The sequence below is a fragment of the Natator depressus genome, chromosome 7 (assembly GCF_965152275.1).
Source record: "Natator depressus isolate rNatDep1 chromosome 7, rNatDep2.hap1, whole genome shotgun sequence".
Classification (NCBI taxonomy): Eukaryota; Metazoa; Chordata; order Testudines; family Cheloniidae; genus Natator; species Natator depressus.
The window spans coordinates 39080259-39096229 of record NC_134240.1 but is presented as its reverse complement, the minus strand read 5'-3'; the positions used below and the strand labels follow the sequence as shown (position 1 = coordinate 39096229).

Here is a 15971-nt window from a genome sequence, read left to right as displayed (position 1 = left end):
CAGAGTTTCCAATCCAGTCATTAGTTTTTCCTTACTGACTTATTTTCTAGGGACACGACCCTGTGCCTCTCCAAGTCAATGGCAAAACTTCTATTAGCAGTGGGAACGGGATTGGGCCCCTTATCCGGACAGTTGTTTTATTAGGATAATAAGCTGGGAATCCTGGTTAGCAGGAATCTGTTGTATTTTGCTTGAAATTCACTGACTTGACCTCAAGTGAAAAAGCTTAGCTTACTAGAGCTGATGCTTGCCATGACTCAGTTGCCATGCCAGATATCCATACAGATAAACAGTAACTGTAACCTCAAGGAGGAACATGCTGATAACTGTAAGTCACTGGTTGAGGGACACCAGAGTAATACGTCTTACCATGTTATTATGAATAACCCATTTATAAATACCTTCTGGTCTTCTAATGAATAGAACTTGAATCCCAAGAACATTAACTGTCTTAAGCAGAATATAAGTACAGAGGAATAAGCCAGAAACCTGTAAGGACATGTAAAGTTCCCATGTGATGGCTGCGAAAGTCAGTGGTGTGAGAAATAACCTTCTTGAGTTGTGCACTTGATTTCTATGTGACTGAGTAAAGTTTTCCAGTGGCGCCTGAGAACAGTTGCCAACGATTCCAAACCTGGGTGCCAAACATTAGGCTCCTAAATGCATTCTAAGGCACCTGAGGCTCAGAGCACAAAGGTCCGTAGGCACTTAAGTCCACATTTTAGGCTCCACTGTGGTCCACAAAAGTCCTGCTAGGCTGCTACTGAACAGTATAGATCTCTAAACTCACTTGGTGCCTATGTGTTTGCAGTAAGACTTCCTTCCTGCATTTGGGCAACTGCACTGCTGCCTCACTCTAGGCATCCAGTCGTCTGTCTCATGCCTAAGTCCCAGAGCAATCCACAGAGCAGGGGAAGACAGGCATTTGTCCGCCTAGCTCATGCGCAGGGCCTGATCCAATACTCACGCTCAGTCACCGCCTACTGGATCGGGTCCTGTTCAAAATCAGGCCAGAGGTAGTGGTGGCCATATCCTGCTTATAACTGTTATCCCAGTGGTTAGAGCACTGCCTTGGGATGTGGGAGACTCAGGTTTAATTCCCCCCTCTGTCTGAGGAGGCAAGAGGATTTGAACAGGGGTCTTTTTCTCAGGTGAGTGCTCTACCCATTGTGCTAGGAGGGGATCCCTCAAACTCTCCTGTTGAAGCTGTTCCACTGTGGATAAATAATTAAATTGTCCTTGGGCTAGAGAGAGTGTGAGCATCACTCTGAAGCCTGGTGGGTGGGGCACCCACCTTGGAAGACCCAGGATCCAGTCCCCGCAACTCCAATGACTTTCCATCAGAAGATCCCCACGGCTCAGTGGTTAGAACATTCTGTTGGGGTGTGGGAGACCTCTGTTCAAATCCTTTCTCCCCCTCAGGTAGTGGAGGGAACTGAACTTTAGTCTCCCACATCTCAGGTGAGTCCTATTAATACTACACTAAAGGTTCTAAGATGGGCAGCATCACCCCCACCTCCTCTGGCTGTTCTCTGTGGAGCGTGGCAGGGACCTGACCCACTTTCACAAGAAACTGCTTACAGGCCTAAGCCACCTGACTCCAGGGGAGGAGTTCTTGGATTGCAAACAGAGATAAGTGCTTCTTGGCAGCCTATCTCCATGAGAGGGGCAGGGCTTAAGACGTACCCCTGTCATCAGCATCTCCCACTGGCTAACTTAGGTAGTTACCCGCCTACCATGCTTAAATGTCTCTCCCCCAATGTATTGTATAGGAGCCTAGGTGTCTAACTCAGGCTTTGTGAATTGCAGTGTTGTTCCTGTGTTTTCTAGACACCTAAAAATTGTGACACTGAGCATTGCAATGCTTAAAGTCCCTTTGTGAATCCAGGCCTAAATAAATAGCTTGATTATTCAGAGGTGCTCAGCACCGGCAGCTGTCATTCATTTCAGTGGTAGCTGCAGTTCCTAAGTGCATTTAAAAAACAGGCCAATTTTATTTAGGTCTCTAAATATGGATTTACTGTAATAACTTAATTGTAATTACCCTAGCTTGTCCATAGCAAACTAGTAAATAAATACTTATATAAAATGCACTTTCCTTAGATTTTTAGCTATCCTAAGACAACGTACTGTTTTGCAATCTCTTTTACATTGTAATTTAGGTTTGCTGACCTTTAGGCCTTTATGTCAATTGGTGGAATTTTAAAGTTTGTAAATGTCTTTTTTCGATAATTCTTCAAACACAGTATTATTTCTGCATCCTTCCAGAGAATCTTAGAAACTGAAGATGGTCATCTGGTCTTCACATCCTTGTCATTATAGGATTGCAATGATTTGCATCCGATGAAGTGAGCTGTAGCTCACGAAAGCTTATGCCCAAAATAAATTTGTTAGTCTCTAAGGTGCCACAAGTACTCCTTTTCTTTTTGCGGATACAGACTAACATGGCTGCTACTCTGAAAAATGACTTTACTGCTGTTCATGTAATTCTGGCAACAGAAATGGTCTTGGACTGGAACTTACCACGATATTGGACTTGGTGTTCCAGGAGGAGAAAGATCCAGAGCCCAGTGACCTTAACCCTCACCATAACTTAATTTGACACCGTGGGTCCATAGAGCTCATTTTATGAGAAGCCCTTTGAAGTATCTTCTAAGTCATCTTTAAATACATGAACATTGCTCTGACACACACACGTAGTGTTAATACATCTTTCCTTCTGCTTGGTATAGCAAGAGAAACTCCTTTGCACACTAAAATCCATGTGAATTTTTGCTTGTTCTCGCTAAGCTTATTGGACCATTACTTGAAACACCCTAGTTTAAAGTTACCATTTACAAATAGTAGAGAAAACTGTAAAATTTGCTCACTGAGGTAATGGTTTATATCAAAATGTTAATAATGTGCTGAAGACAAATTGGCAGAGCATGGCTTGATTTATGCAGATGTGCTCTGGGACTCTGGTAATAGCTATCAGAGTGGTCCAGAAGCAGTGCATGGTGCTACCATGCCAGAGACCTGGGTTTTAGGAGTGAAGTTAGGCACCAGCTTACAGTGCACCTGAAGACCAGACTCTGAGTTCGAAGATGTCCACAATAATCCTTTTCCTGCGCTCCCGTTGCTAGCTAACAATGACTTTATTAAGTGCAGCCTGAAAGGAGGCTGGGTTGGTGTGTCAGCAGGAAGTTCAGACAATATAACAGGAGAAGACTGTTTCTGTTCTGATTATTCCACCTATAATTGTCCCTTCTGGGAATATCACAGAATGGTTTTATAGACGAGGGATAAGAAAAACACTGATCAGATCCATTTGGCATGGATATTAACTATAAAATATTGAAGCAGGAAATGATAGCCAGTTGAATTTCCAGGCTTTGTTCAAATGGCTACCATTTCTATAGTCAAGGAAATGTAAGAGAGTTTAATGTGTTAAGCTGTGCAGTCAACTTCCATTTATAAATAGTTTACAAAGGGTTAATAGATGTTTTAATACATTGCTAATCAGTCATCATACAGTCCAATAGGTCAATAGATGGCTTATTACTAACACCTTCTATTGATGTGCTTATAGGGATCTGTAACACAAAGTATTCATGTCTGTAACATGCTCATAAAATCTATTAGTCATTTATTAACCCATTATAAACCATTTATAAATCAAACTTTAATACAAAGTTAAATGGTTTAATATCTAGCTTTTTATTTATTTTTTTATTTTGGGGGGGATACTAATTAATATGCACTGAATTATTTTAAACAGAAATACCAGCTTTGTCTCATACTGTTCAGATATCTGTGAAATGTTTGAAAGGAAACCTGGAACCTCATGAAACTTGGTTGGCTTGAGGTGTGTGTGTGTGTGTGTGTGTGTGTGTGTGTGTGTGTGTGTGTGTGTGTGTGTGTGTGAAAAAATCTCTGATGCAGAGATATAGAAAAGAGAAACTGCGACTGCAAAATAAGAGCAGTCCTCGGGCTTGTCTGCTATGCCCCACAGTTTGGAATATGGGGGTGTGAAAAGCCATGTCCAACAAAGCTCTGCACTTTAACTCCCGCATGTGGAGACTGCAGGTGTGACTGTAAGGTTCCTAGTTCGCATTAACATACTCCTCTTCAAACAGTTCATGTTCACAGCATCCACACTCTGCAGCATTTTGGTGCACGCTGCAATTCACACACCCCTAGTCCAAACTGTAGTATCTTTAGAGGTGGTACTGAGCATATGCTGTAACACCAGTTCAATAATAATTTTCTTGTAATAAGTAATTTGCCACACAAGCTCCCTGTTAATTCAGAGGTCCTTTGAGGATCGTAAGAATGTAGTTGTCAGTTTCAAGTGGACTTGGATGCTCTATGGAATAAACCTGGGTCAGTTCATGGGTTTGCACTGAAACTGCATGAGTCAGTTTTTCCATAGTTTTGACTCAAAATCAAGTGAATTTTGCTTTGAAATTGTCAGGTTCTTGAAGGTTTAAAAAAAATAGTGAAGCAGTTCATTGAGTAGCTGCAGCTGTTAAAATTGACTACAGTATTCACCTTTGTGTGTGTGTGCACTTTCTGAGATTTTTTGCTTTGAAAGACATGGGTTCAAGAATTCAAACAATCTCAAAGCAAAACTTGGAGGTTACACATCCATAGGACTTAAAACCAAAAATGCTCTCTCATACCTTTATGAAGCAAAAGCAGCCAGACGAGCACAACTCTAATAGCGATGATGTTCTTTGACTTCTGCTCGCCCATTCTTTTTGTTCAGTGGACTCTAATATGCATATATGTCCAATATTTGTATTACATCAATTTTATTATATAGGATAATTAGTCACTTTAACTTATTAAAGTAAGTTTCGATTGATAAACTAACAGCTGTAGCTGCTTCATGCTGAAAAATAGTAGTGTGCATCTGCTACTATATGTATTCTTACAGGTGCATTTAGCAACTCTTGGCAAAATCTCGTGGGCTCTTCCTTATGATGTGAGATGAGCAGAAAGGAAACAGAAACAGCAAGAATGTTTTCAGAGTGGGTCATTCTCTCTTTACAGTTTGGTTCTTACATTTTTAAAATATTAGACAAATACCAGAGTGACCCACAATTACAGAGTAGTTATGACAGCAGTACACTTATGGGGAAATTATTAAATGACCTTCCTGAATTTAGCCCCCTCCCCCCCCACTTTCAGCCCAGTTTACAAAAAAAGGACTCTACGTTAAGTAAATCACAGTTAATCTGCTAAGAGATTATGACTGGGCTAGTAATGTTTGTTTTGTGTCATAATTATGTTTGGGTTTTTTTTTTGTCCAAAATACTACTTTACCCAGTGATGTTTGGACAGTGGAGAGAGAGTTAAGACAGAAGTGGACCAGTTCAGAGAGCTGTGTTGGTTTCTAATCTTGAAGTAAACTCTTCTAATATTGATATAATACTTAAAATGCAAAACACGTATTATTTGTCAAAAAAATTTTCTTCCACATATTCAGAGCTTCACATCTCCTTGATTCTGAAAAAGTAATATGCAGTATCATGAAACTATGATATGGCTGTCTTTGGACTTCGATTTTAGTCAATATTATCAGCAGCTGCTCTTGTAAAGAGCCTTTTTGTAGAATCAGAGAGCACATGACTCTCTGGTTTGTATAGTGCTGTAATGCTACTTCTCTCAGTGTTGTTGGTATAATAGAATATGCAAATAGTAATGAAAAATACCAGCCAGATGGCATTCCTTAGATTTTACGAACAGGAGATAGGCTACATAAATTGGGAAAGGCATCTTATGATATTTGCTATGGCTCTGGCTTTTGGAATATTATGTATATTTCATTTGACAATTACACTACAGATGCTGTGCAATAGCCAGATCTGGTTTGGCAGTTCCATGTTCCTGCTGGGATTTGATTTTGGAAGCAGACTCTGTTTTGCTCCTCAACTCATGAAGCAACACTGGAAAAAAAGTGGTTCATATCCTCCTTTATATATATAATCAGACTGTGATTTGGATTAAGCTATGAATAATATTTGCTCCCTTTTGTTAGGTATAGAGCATCATCATTATTAGAAAGGAGCTTGGGTCCACATGTGGATTTCATACGCTGTATAGTATAAGCGCATTAGTTCAAGCTGGGATTTTTGGTCTGGTCCAGAGATAGGAACCAACCCCCAAATGTGGATGCAGATCCTAGTTCAGAATCCACAACCCAAAATTATGGAGCAATTCAGATCTGCTATATTGGGTTGGGCCCACCTCTAATATTCTTTTTAAACATGTAGGCTTGATAATTCATCACATCTTTTCTGACGGGGTTGCAAATTGCCATCTGAAATATTTGCTCTTGAGTCTTGATGTATTTATTCCTGACATCATTTTCTCTAAATGCTCCAGTTTCATTTTGTAAAAAGTAGTATGAAGTGAGAGTTTTAAAGACACTACCATCACAACCTTTGCTTTGTGTTTGATTGATGCACATGAACAGAGCAAAAGCAAGGGCATATTTCTCTTTCTGGGATTTTTGCCATGTGGGAGGCATTCCAATCATATTAATAATGCTGATCAGCAAAGGTCGAAGTATATGCAATGAGGACATTGGAAGGTAAGCATCTTGGAAGATGATAACATTCAGATATCGAATGTTTGCTGCTTCGCTGTTAGAAAAGCTACAGTATGTCCCTGCCAGTTATCACAGATGTAGTTATTTTCTGTGAAAACTGAATAAGGATTATATTGAATTTACAGTTAATAACTAGGATGTCCACTTGAGGAAGAGGCACTCCAATTTTATTTCTATGATTACTTTAGACTACTATGAGTTTCTCCATCAGCCTACCAACAGCTAGTTCCCAATGTGCTGAGACAACAAAAACACACTCTTTCCTTTTTTAATAAGGGTCATTTCCCCCATCACCTTCCACTTCTTGTGTTTCATAGTAAAAAGACCAAGCATCCTGGGACCAGTGCTGTTCTACGTATTCATAAATGATCTGGACAAAGGAGTGAACAGTGACGTGGCAAAATTTGCAGTTGACACAAAATTACTCAAGATAGTTAAGTCCGAAGCTGAAAGTGAAATATTACAGAAGGATCTCCCTAAACTAGGTGACTGGGCAACAAAACAGCAGCTGAAATTCAATGCTGAAAAATGCAAAGTAATGCACATTGGAAACAATAATCACAACTACAAATACAAAATGGTGGGATCTAAATTAGCTGTTACCGCTCAAGAAGATCTTTGAGTCATCGTGGATAGTTCCCTGAATACATCTGCTCAATGTACAGCAGCAGTCAAAAAAGCGAACAGAATGTTCGGAACCATTAGAAAAGGAATAGATAATAAAACAGAAAATATCTTAATGCCACTATATAAATCCATGGTATGCCCACCTTGAATACAGTGTGCAGTTCTGGTTGCTTCCTCTCAAAAAAGATATATTAGAATTGGAAAAGGTACAGAGAAGGTCAAAGAAAATGATAAGGGGCATGGAACACCTTCCATATGAGGAAAGATTAAAAAGACTCAGACTATTCATCTTAGAAAAGTGATGTTTAAGAGGGAATATGGTAGAGGTTGATAAAATCATGAATGGTTTGGAGAAAGTGAATAGGAAAATGCTACTTACCCCTTCATATAACACAAGAACTAGTCATCACTAGATAAAATTAATAGGCAGAGGGGTTTAAAACTAACAAAAGGAAGTACTTATTCACATAGTGCGAAGTCATCCTGTGAAACTCGTTGCCAGGGGATGTTGTGAACTGAGTTCAAACAATAATTAGATAAATTCATATAGGATAGGTCCATCAGTGGCTATTACCCACATGGCCAGGAATGCAACCTTGTGCTCCGGGTGCCCCTAAACCTCCAACTGCCAGAAGCTGGTGCTGGACGATGGGATGGATCATTCAAAATTACCCTGTTCTGTTCATTCTCTCTGAAGCATCTGGCCCTGACGACTGTCAGAAGACACTTCTTATGTTAGAGTAGTGTATATTGCAATAGAAATCATTCCATGAAATAGCTAATGGTCCTATTCTTAATACTGGAAAGTGAATCTGCATCTCCATCAGAGCTATCTTTTATATTCCTTTTATCTATTATTCTGCATACATCAGAGGGGAAGTGTTTCCACATTTCCTAAGGACTGTTCTGGCTGTTACAGCTATCACCAGCTGTTTGAGTGTAGGTTCAAGGCAGAGAGAGTTCACCAAGGAGCCTGAAGATGCAAATTCTATCCCAGAGAGGCAAGCATATTTGCAGTATCGAAACTCATAAAGGCAGCCTTTTAGGAGCAGCATTTTGAACTACATCTAATTTAAAACGTTTGAACCTGAGGTACCACTTTCTCTATAGAGGAGTCTATTTTCTCTCTCTTATTTCCCTGATCTCGCTATGCCACCCCAAGTTGCACCTCATTAGTCTTCAGACTAACAAACAAACCTAAAACAGAAGTACCATAGAGTGCAAATACCCTGACCATCCTGTTGCATTGTATCAAAGCTAAAATAAAGATATACAATTAATAACCCATCTCTTGTTTCTGTTACCAGGTCCTGGACTGGCATTTTTAGCTTATCCAGAAGCCGTGACACAGTTACCTATCTCTCCATTGTGGGCAATTCTGTTCTTCTCCATGTTGCTTATGCTTGGAATTGACAGCCAGGTAATGTTGCTTACTGTTGATTCTTTTAAAATACTTACTAAGGAAGGGTAATTATTTTCTGTAGTATGTATGACATGACACACAGTATGCAGTGTTGTTGTAGCCATGTTGGCGCCAGGATATTGGAGAGGCAAGGTGAGTGAGGTAAATATCTTTTATTGGTGATTCACCTTGTCTTTCTAATGACATACAGTATCTCTTTCTGTGCATTTCACACTGTAAGCTATCATTGAGTACAGGACCACTTCTAGTGGAATGGGGTAGACAGCTGTGGGAGGGGACCTAAGGGTTTGGGATTTTCTGAAGGCCAGCAACTGGTACTGAGCCACTTTCCTTTCCACAGGAACTGCTAGTTCCAAACCTCAGAGTCAGCGGCTGCAACAAAAGTAGGTACAGTATGCAGGATGTGTACTCTGCAAACAAAAGGGCCTCCCCCTTAATTCATAACAATTTTATATTGTTGATTATAAACATTTCTGAGGTGTCCATCACTGTGGCAATATTTGCACACAGTTTAAAGGTTTAGACACAACAAATATTTCCTGACAAAGGAATCATATACGCTATGACTCCCCGCAGCGCCTGACTTAACAGCTAAATTGATAACTGGAAAAGTCTAGCTAGTAGACCAAGTGCAAGGAGACTCGAGAACCTACAACTAGCAGAAGGTATGGACCAAGAGGCCATCTTGCATCTCATTCTAAATGTAGTAAATTGCAGGATTGGAAGTATAACCCATAGGTGCGAATTCAAGAGGCAAATGGCTACTACTGAGAAACCTTGTCTCTGGCACCTGAGGGACAAACAGAAGAGAGACAGCCTAGCACAGTTGTCATGGAAGCGTGTGGAAAGGAAGCAGGTCTCTGAGATACTGGGGCCTAAACCAGGAAGAACTTTATACATGTTAACCTTAATCTTGAATTTCACCTGGGAATGAATAGTCAGTATAGAGCTTAGCTGTTCTGCCAGTCTGCCGCACTGAAAAACAAGATGCGAAAGAATCACACTTTGGAGAAAATCTTTTCTGGACTTGGAGTGCTTAAAAAAACTGGAAAACTTCATATAGCCGCAAGAACATATTTCCATCACAGAAAGGGACTAGGTGGTTTATATTTTAATTGCCAAAGGAGTGATAGTATTTTCATTTTCTCTAAATTCCATTAATTTACAAAATACCTTTGTAGACCATGATTCTGCCACTGGTCACGAGCATGAAGAGCCCTGTATAAAGCCATTCTGAAGTTCATCATCGATGCAGGGATCCATACACACAGTTGCAGTGTAAGGGACCTTTGCAAATAACAATTCTCCATTTGATTACTAAATCATATGGCATTGATGGTACATAACCTCCGGGACTGCTTACATATGACTAGTACTGCAATAGTCTTTAATTAATTAGAACAAAATTCTGTGTTTTTCTGATAGCCAAACTGATTGATTGCAGCCCTTGCCAAGAAGTGTTTAAAAAACAAAAAAGAAAAGCAAGGCATTTTGCCAAGAGATATGAAAAGAAACCAAAGATTCTTATTTTTGCTATTTCCTTTGTCAAGCCTGGAGTTCATTGAAAAACTATAAACCACAACATTCACTCTGGGGAACTACTGTGAAATTAATTGGGTCAAAAATATTCTTGAGAGAGCTTGTCTCTAGGCTATTGTAACAGCTGAGGAAGATACTCTAATATTATTACAAACAAGATATGTCTACAGGCTGTCAGGCTTTCTCCTTTTTTCTGTCTAACTGCTCCATCAGTTATTAATGAAACATTTCATGCACTATAAGAAGAACTGCAAATATTGGCTAAGTCGTGATTTCACTTCTAAAAATGACTGTAACTGCACATACAGCAGGCTTGCATGATCTCAGTTGTCATCACGGAAATAACTTTCTGTTGGTAATTTTTCTTAAGTTTCCCCATAGGGTTTCAGATCCTCAGCTGGTGTAGATTGGCATTATTCCATTGACTGAATGGAGCTACGGTGATATACACCAAATAAGGATCCAACCCTGAGTTTTTCACCTTCCAGTTGAGGTGCCCAGTCTGGCAAGCTTTTATGCATATATTTAATGTTCTTCATGTAAGAAATGCCAATCAAGCACATGCACAATTGTTTGCTTAGGCTGTATGCACTTCTTCTTCCATCACAAAAGAAACAACACTTGATCATAATGAAGCATATGGTAATTTGTAAGAGTTGTGCCAAAAGGATAATTTTTTTGCATAGATTTTAATAACCAGTAAAAGGGATTTTCAGAAGTGTTCAGCATGGGCCTATGGTTGCACCTACTGAATTTTCCATTGACTTCAATGGGGGCAGCACTGAATGCTTTTGAAAATGTTGCTTTAAATCTAACACTGCAGCTTCATTGTGTTGTGTGTAACCTGTAACTCTACTTGCAGTTCTGTACTGTGGAAGGATTCATAACAGCTTTGGTGGATGAATTTCCAAAGTTACTACGCAATCGAAGAGAAATCTTCATTGCCATTGTGTGCGTTGTTTCCTATCTGATAGGACTGTCCAATATTACTCAGGTAAGTTTTATATAAAGGGATTTTTATTTTGAAAGCTTACCTACAATGTTTATCGTTTCGTTCAAGTTCACTAAGAAGCTGAAGAATGGAAAAAACCCTCACTGTGGCTATAAGGTTAATATATTTATAAGGAAATATACTAAAGAGGGCAGAAAGTGGAGCTGGACAAAAACTATCATTACCCTCTGAAGATTTGCTCAAGACGCAAAGATTAGCAGATTGAAGTCAATAGAGCTATGCTGATTTACCGCAGTTGGGAATCTCACCCAAGGCTCCTAAGGCTCTTTGAAATCCTTAAGTGACAACACTATGAAACAAAAATGTATTATTATTATTATTATCATTATTATTATTATTATGAATTGACTGGTTGCAAATTAGTTCAGAAAAATTACTGAATGCAGAGCCAATCAGGAGTTTGTAATTTACATATGCAAGCTAATTGGTTAACATTATTCTAGTTCTCAATAACTACTGATCTCTTAAAAGGCAATCAATACAATCTTAAGCATTATATAGCTTTTCAGAAAATTAAACTACAATTTTAAAGTAATCATAATAAAAATAAACCAATAATAATAGAGAGCTACAAAAATATTAATGAGAAATCTTAACCTGTCTTCAAAACAAATATCAGGTGAAATGTGCTCACTTCAGTCATTTGTTTCTTGTATCTCATAGGGTGGAATTTATGTGTTCAAGCTGTTTGATTACTACTCTGCAAGTGGAATGAGCCTATTGTTTCTTGTATTCTTTGAGTGTATCTCTATATCCTGGTGCTATGGTATGTGATATGTTCGTCTCTTCATGCTGCATGGGGTAGTGAGACTATAAATTTTGTGAAAAAGAGGGGCCAGTTTCACTTATTAAGACCCATTTTGTTCAGTAATCTGTTTATCTAAATATGGGGCCAGATTTTGCTTTCATTTGGATGAGTACAACCTCCTTACGGCCCGGAAGGTTATGCACATCTTAGTGTAGAATTTGGTCTATGGTATATGACTCTCTAAAACACCCCAGAGAATAATATCAGCAGTTGTGGGAAGGAAAGTGTTACATGTGTGTCTTCATATTTATTTGTAATCCTGTGTTAGAATGAAGAAGTTTTCTTCCGATCCAGCTCTAGTTGCTTCTTCGTTGCTGGAGTGATACACAGGAATGCAGAACAGATTGGCCCAATTTTTTTTCTTTTGAAGATTAAAAGCCTTGCCGAAAAAAAGTTGCTGCCCGTGCATAAGCAAGGCAACAAAATGTACATCCTAGTCTGCCCGGGGTGTTTGCGAGCTTGATATTGGGTTGTGGCCCCAGTTCCATGCTTATGCCAAACATGGTCATGTCCATATATGAATCTTGATGTAAGGGCTTTGCTGACTACCACATGCCTCATGTCCAAGCCAGAACGGCAACAGTCATCATTTCTGTGTCAGACAGGAACAATTTAGCAACTTTGATTTGCATTGTGGGCTTGACCAAAAACCCGCAGAAGTCAGTGGGAGACTTTTCATTGCTTGTAATGGGCTTTGGATGAGGTCTTTAATAGGAATAAACCATGTTTGGATGGAAAGGAACAATGCACCATATGAATCCAGCATATGAATAAAAAAGAAATGTAACACTAGGTATCCCAGATGCAGACAATGTGCAGATCTGCAGGTTTGCACTTTTTGAAGGATGACAGAATAGTGGTAGATCATACACGTAAACAAAAACTGCTGTTTGCAATTAATGCGTCTGTATAAGGCATTAAAGAACCCTCTCGTTCCCTCTCCTACTAGTTGAGGCTGGGATTATGAAGGCTTCTTTAGAAAATCTCAGACTAAATCTCTTATATTCTAACAAAGCTTGTAGAGTTTTTGCTAACCTGAGTGATAGTGTTGTCATTGCAACCTAATGATGTTAAGGAACTTTTCAACATACTCATGGAGCTAAATTGACGGCTGGCAGCAACGGGTACAACGTCACTGATTTGACCCATAGCCTCCTTTCTCAATGTGGTGCAATGAGAACGATATATAAAAGTCCTGTTTTTCATGGCATTTGCATGCATTTTTTCTCCTGTTCCGTTAACTGCAAAGTTTTGCCATAGTCTATATAGACTTTGAGAGAAATACTCCTTGACCACATTACTGAATGTGCATTAAAAGGGTCTTTATTATCTCAGACCAGCTGTGCTTTCATCATCTGTCAGACAAAAATTTCTTTCTTCTTTTTATTTCTGTGTTCTAGGTGTTAACAGATTTTATGACAACATCCAGGAGATGGTGGGATACAGACCCTGCATCTGGTGGAAACTTTGCTGGTCTTTCTTTACTCCTATCATTGTGGCAGTAAGGAACAAAATTGTTATACTGTGATATGAAGGATATAAATGACTTCAATATGTGCTAGAATATAGTCATGCTATCTTAGCACATTTATGCAAATCCTGACAGTTAAGACTAATGTAAGAGAGAGGAGACAGACAGGAGAATCAGGCCCCTGGAATGCCAATCTTTTGGAATCGGTCTAAGAAACGAATGACTTGCAGAATTCTAGGGTTTATGCTTTCAGAAGTGGTGAGTAGCTTGATGGTGGAGATGGCAAATCCTGTACAGTTAAACTTGATACAGCTGTCCTGTTCCAAGTCTAGAATGCCCCAAAAGTGCCCACTTCCTGTAAACTATATTCCTTCACAGGCGTTACAATAGAGACAACAGAATGTGTAAGTGCTGCAAGCTGGAGTCACTTCCTTCATGGAACTCTGTTGACTGTGCCATCAGATTGAGTCATCAGCTGCTGGTATCTGCTTTGCTGACAAATCCAGACAAGTTTCTGTGCATCATGTACTATAGATGTAGCTTTAACTGCATGAACCATATTTATTTCTCTCAGAGAAATACATAAGCAGAGAGAGGCAAACTGCAGCATTTCTTTAACTAGAAAGTTTCAGTAAACCGAATTGGAGGAAATAGAGAGCTACACTGAGGAGAAAACATGTAATGAACATTGCTGTGTCTCCTTACGTCAGAAGTGTTTCAGCCCTCCATTTTTCTGTTCCTCGCTCAACCTTCCCATCTCCAAGCTCATTGTCTCTGTGGGCACTCAACACAAATTTAACACTGGATCAACATTATCATTGAGATTTGAACCCACGAAAATAAGGCAGAAAAACCTTGAAACATTGCCCACTTGTGTGTGTATGAGTTATGTTTTCACCTTTCCTGGCATGATCAGTAGGGCTGGTCAATGGAAAATTGGGGTTTTGACTAAAATGAAAATTTTAGACAAAGAGTGTCCACTTTCCTAGGAATTTTTCATTAGAAACCCAAAAAGCTAAAAATCAAAAGCTTTCAGCATTCGGGGTTTTCTTTTTTTAATGAAAAGTTTAAAATTTCTGCTGACAGTTTTGACTTAAATAATTTTGTTTCTATCGATGTTTCTCATAGGTAAGGGAAGGAAACGTTTTCTGATCAGCTCTAATAAATGCCTAGACCCCATTTCAGCAAGATATGTAAGCATGTATCCGAGGTTAAGCTTGTGCCTTTATTGAAACTACTCTCATGCTTAAAATCAGACACATGCTTGAGTATCTTACCGAACATTTAAAAATTTGAGTTGAATGTGTAGAGATGCAGAAATAGTTAATCAAATGTCACATCATTTTCACATGAATCATGCAGGAGGTCCCATTTGAAGTTAATGGTCCAAATTCTGCTAGATGTTATACTAATGTGAATCTGCATGGAAGCCAGTGATAAAAGCAGACTTGATGGAACAGTCTCATCTAGTTCAGAAAATCCTTTCTACTGGTCAAATTAATGACTTTTGTTTATGATAACAAAATTATCTAATACATTGTTTAGCTTTTATTAATAAATTAATTGTATTGCATCATATATTATATTTAGTAGGGAGAAACAGTAAACTAATTTTACATTTATTTACATTTAATTTCAATTGTTATAAAAACAATTAATCTGAAAGTTTTACAAGTTACAAAAGGACTTTTCATTAGCTTGCTCATAACAAGTCACTATACTCATTACAAAAATATATAAATCAGACTTTTAAGCCCTCTAGCTCACATTGGTCAATGTTATGTAAACATGTAGTGGACAACTGCATAATGCATAAATACAAAAGATGAAGTTAAAGTTACTTTTCAAATAAATGGGATTTCGTGGCGGCTGAGGGGTTTAAGCTTCAGCATAGCATCATGTTAATGTCATTCTTTAATATAAAGTGTTTGGCTGTATGTGCATAGAAGCTGGATCAAAGGCCTAGATGGAGAAATAAGTCTACAAATTGGGAGGCTAATGGTTTGCTACTGGAGTCCATGCCTGTTTTACAAACATGTTGCTATCTGGTTTTCTTGTATAAATTGGAGGTTATGGGACTGTGGTGCCTCCTGCTGGTGGTCCAGGGAATTAGCGTTCCAGCCTCCGGAACACCCTCTGCAAGCTAGTGTCCCACTTGCTGCTGGATCCCAGTGCCCCCTTTCACGCTGGGGTGCTGCCACCTGCAGTACCCTGCACAGATCTGGGTCTCCCCTCCCCGGGGAACCCTCTACCCCCACCTCGCCTCAGTCTATGGCCACAGCCAGTCATCACCTCGCCCCCATTCCCTGGGGCCAACTGCAGTGTAAGCACCACTCATCATAGGCAAGGGGGGTTTGGACCTGCTGCTTCTGCCTACCCCTTGCGCTGCCCTCTGCAACCCCAGTACCTATTTGGCCTTCCACTAGGCCTGCAGCCTGGGGGTTTCCGGGCTGGAGCTCCCCAGCTCCTCTAGCCTTCCCCCAGCCCTGCTCC

The 15971-nt window shown here is 39.5% G+C and overlaps 1 protein-coding gene across 4 annotated transcripts in view; it reads left to right on the top strand.

Moving 5' to 3' along the window:
• SLC6A1 (solute carrier family 6 member 1) overlaps positions 1 to 15971 on the top strand; it is a 109086-nt gene that overhangs the window by 81891 nt on the left and 11224 nt on the right. For all 4 annotated transcript variants that reach the window (XM_074958194.1, XM_074958195.1, XM_074958197.1 and 1 more), the window contains 4 exons: positions 8533 to 8645; positions 11050 to 11181; positions 11863 to 11965; positions 13408 to 13508. In XM_074958194.1, coding sequence (XP_074814295.1) covers positions 8533 to 8645; positions 11050 to 11181; positions 11863 to 11965; positions 13408 to 13508 — 449 coding nt within the window. The remainder of the gene's footprint in view (positions 1 to 8532; positions 8646 to 11049; positions 11182 to 11862; positions 11966 to 13407; positions 13509 to 15971) is intronic.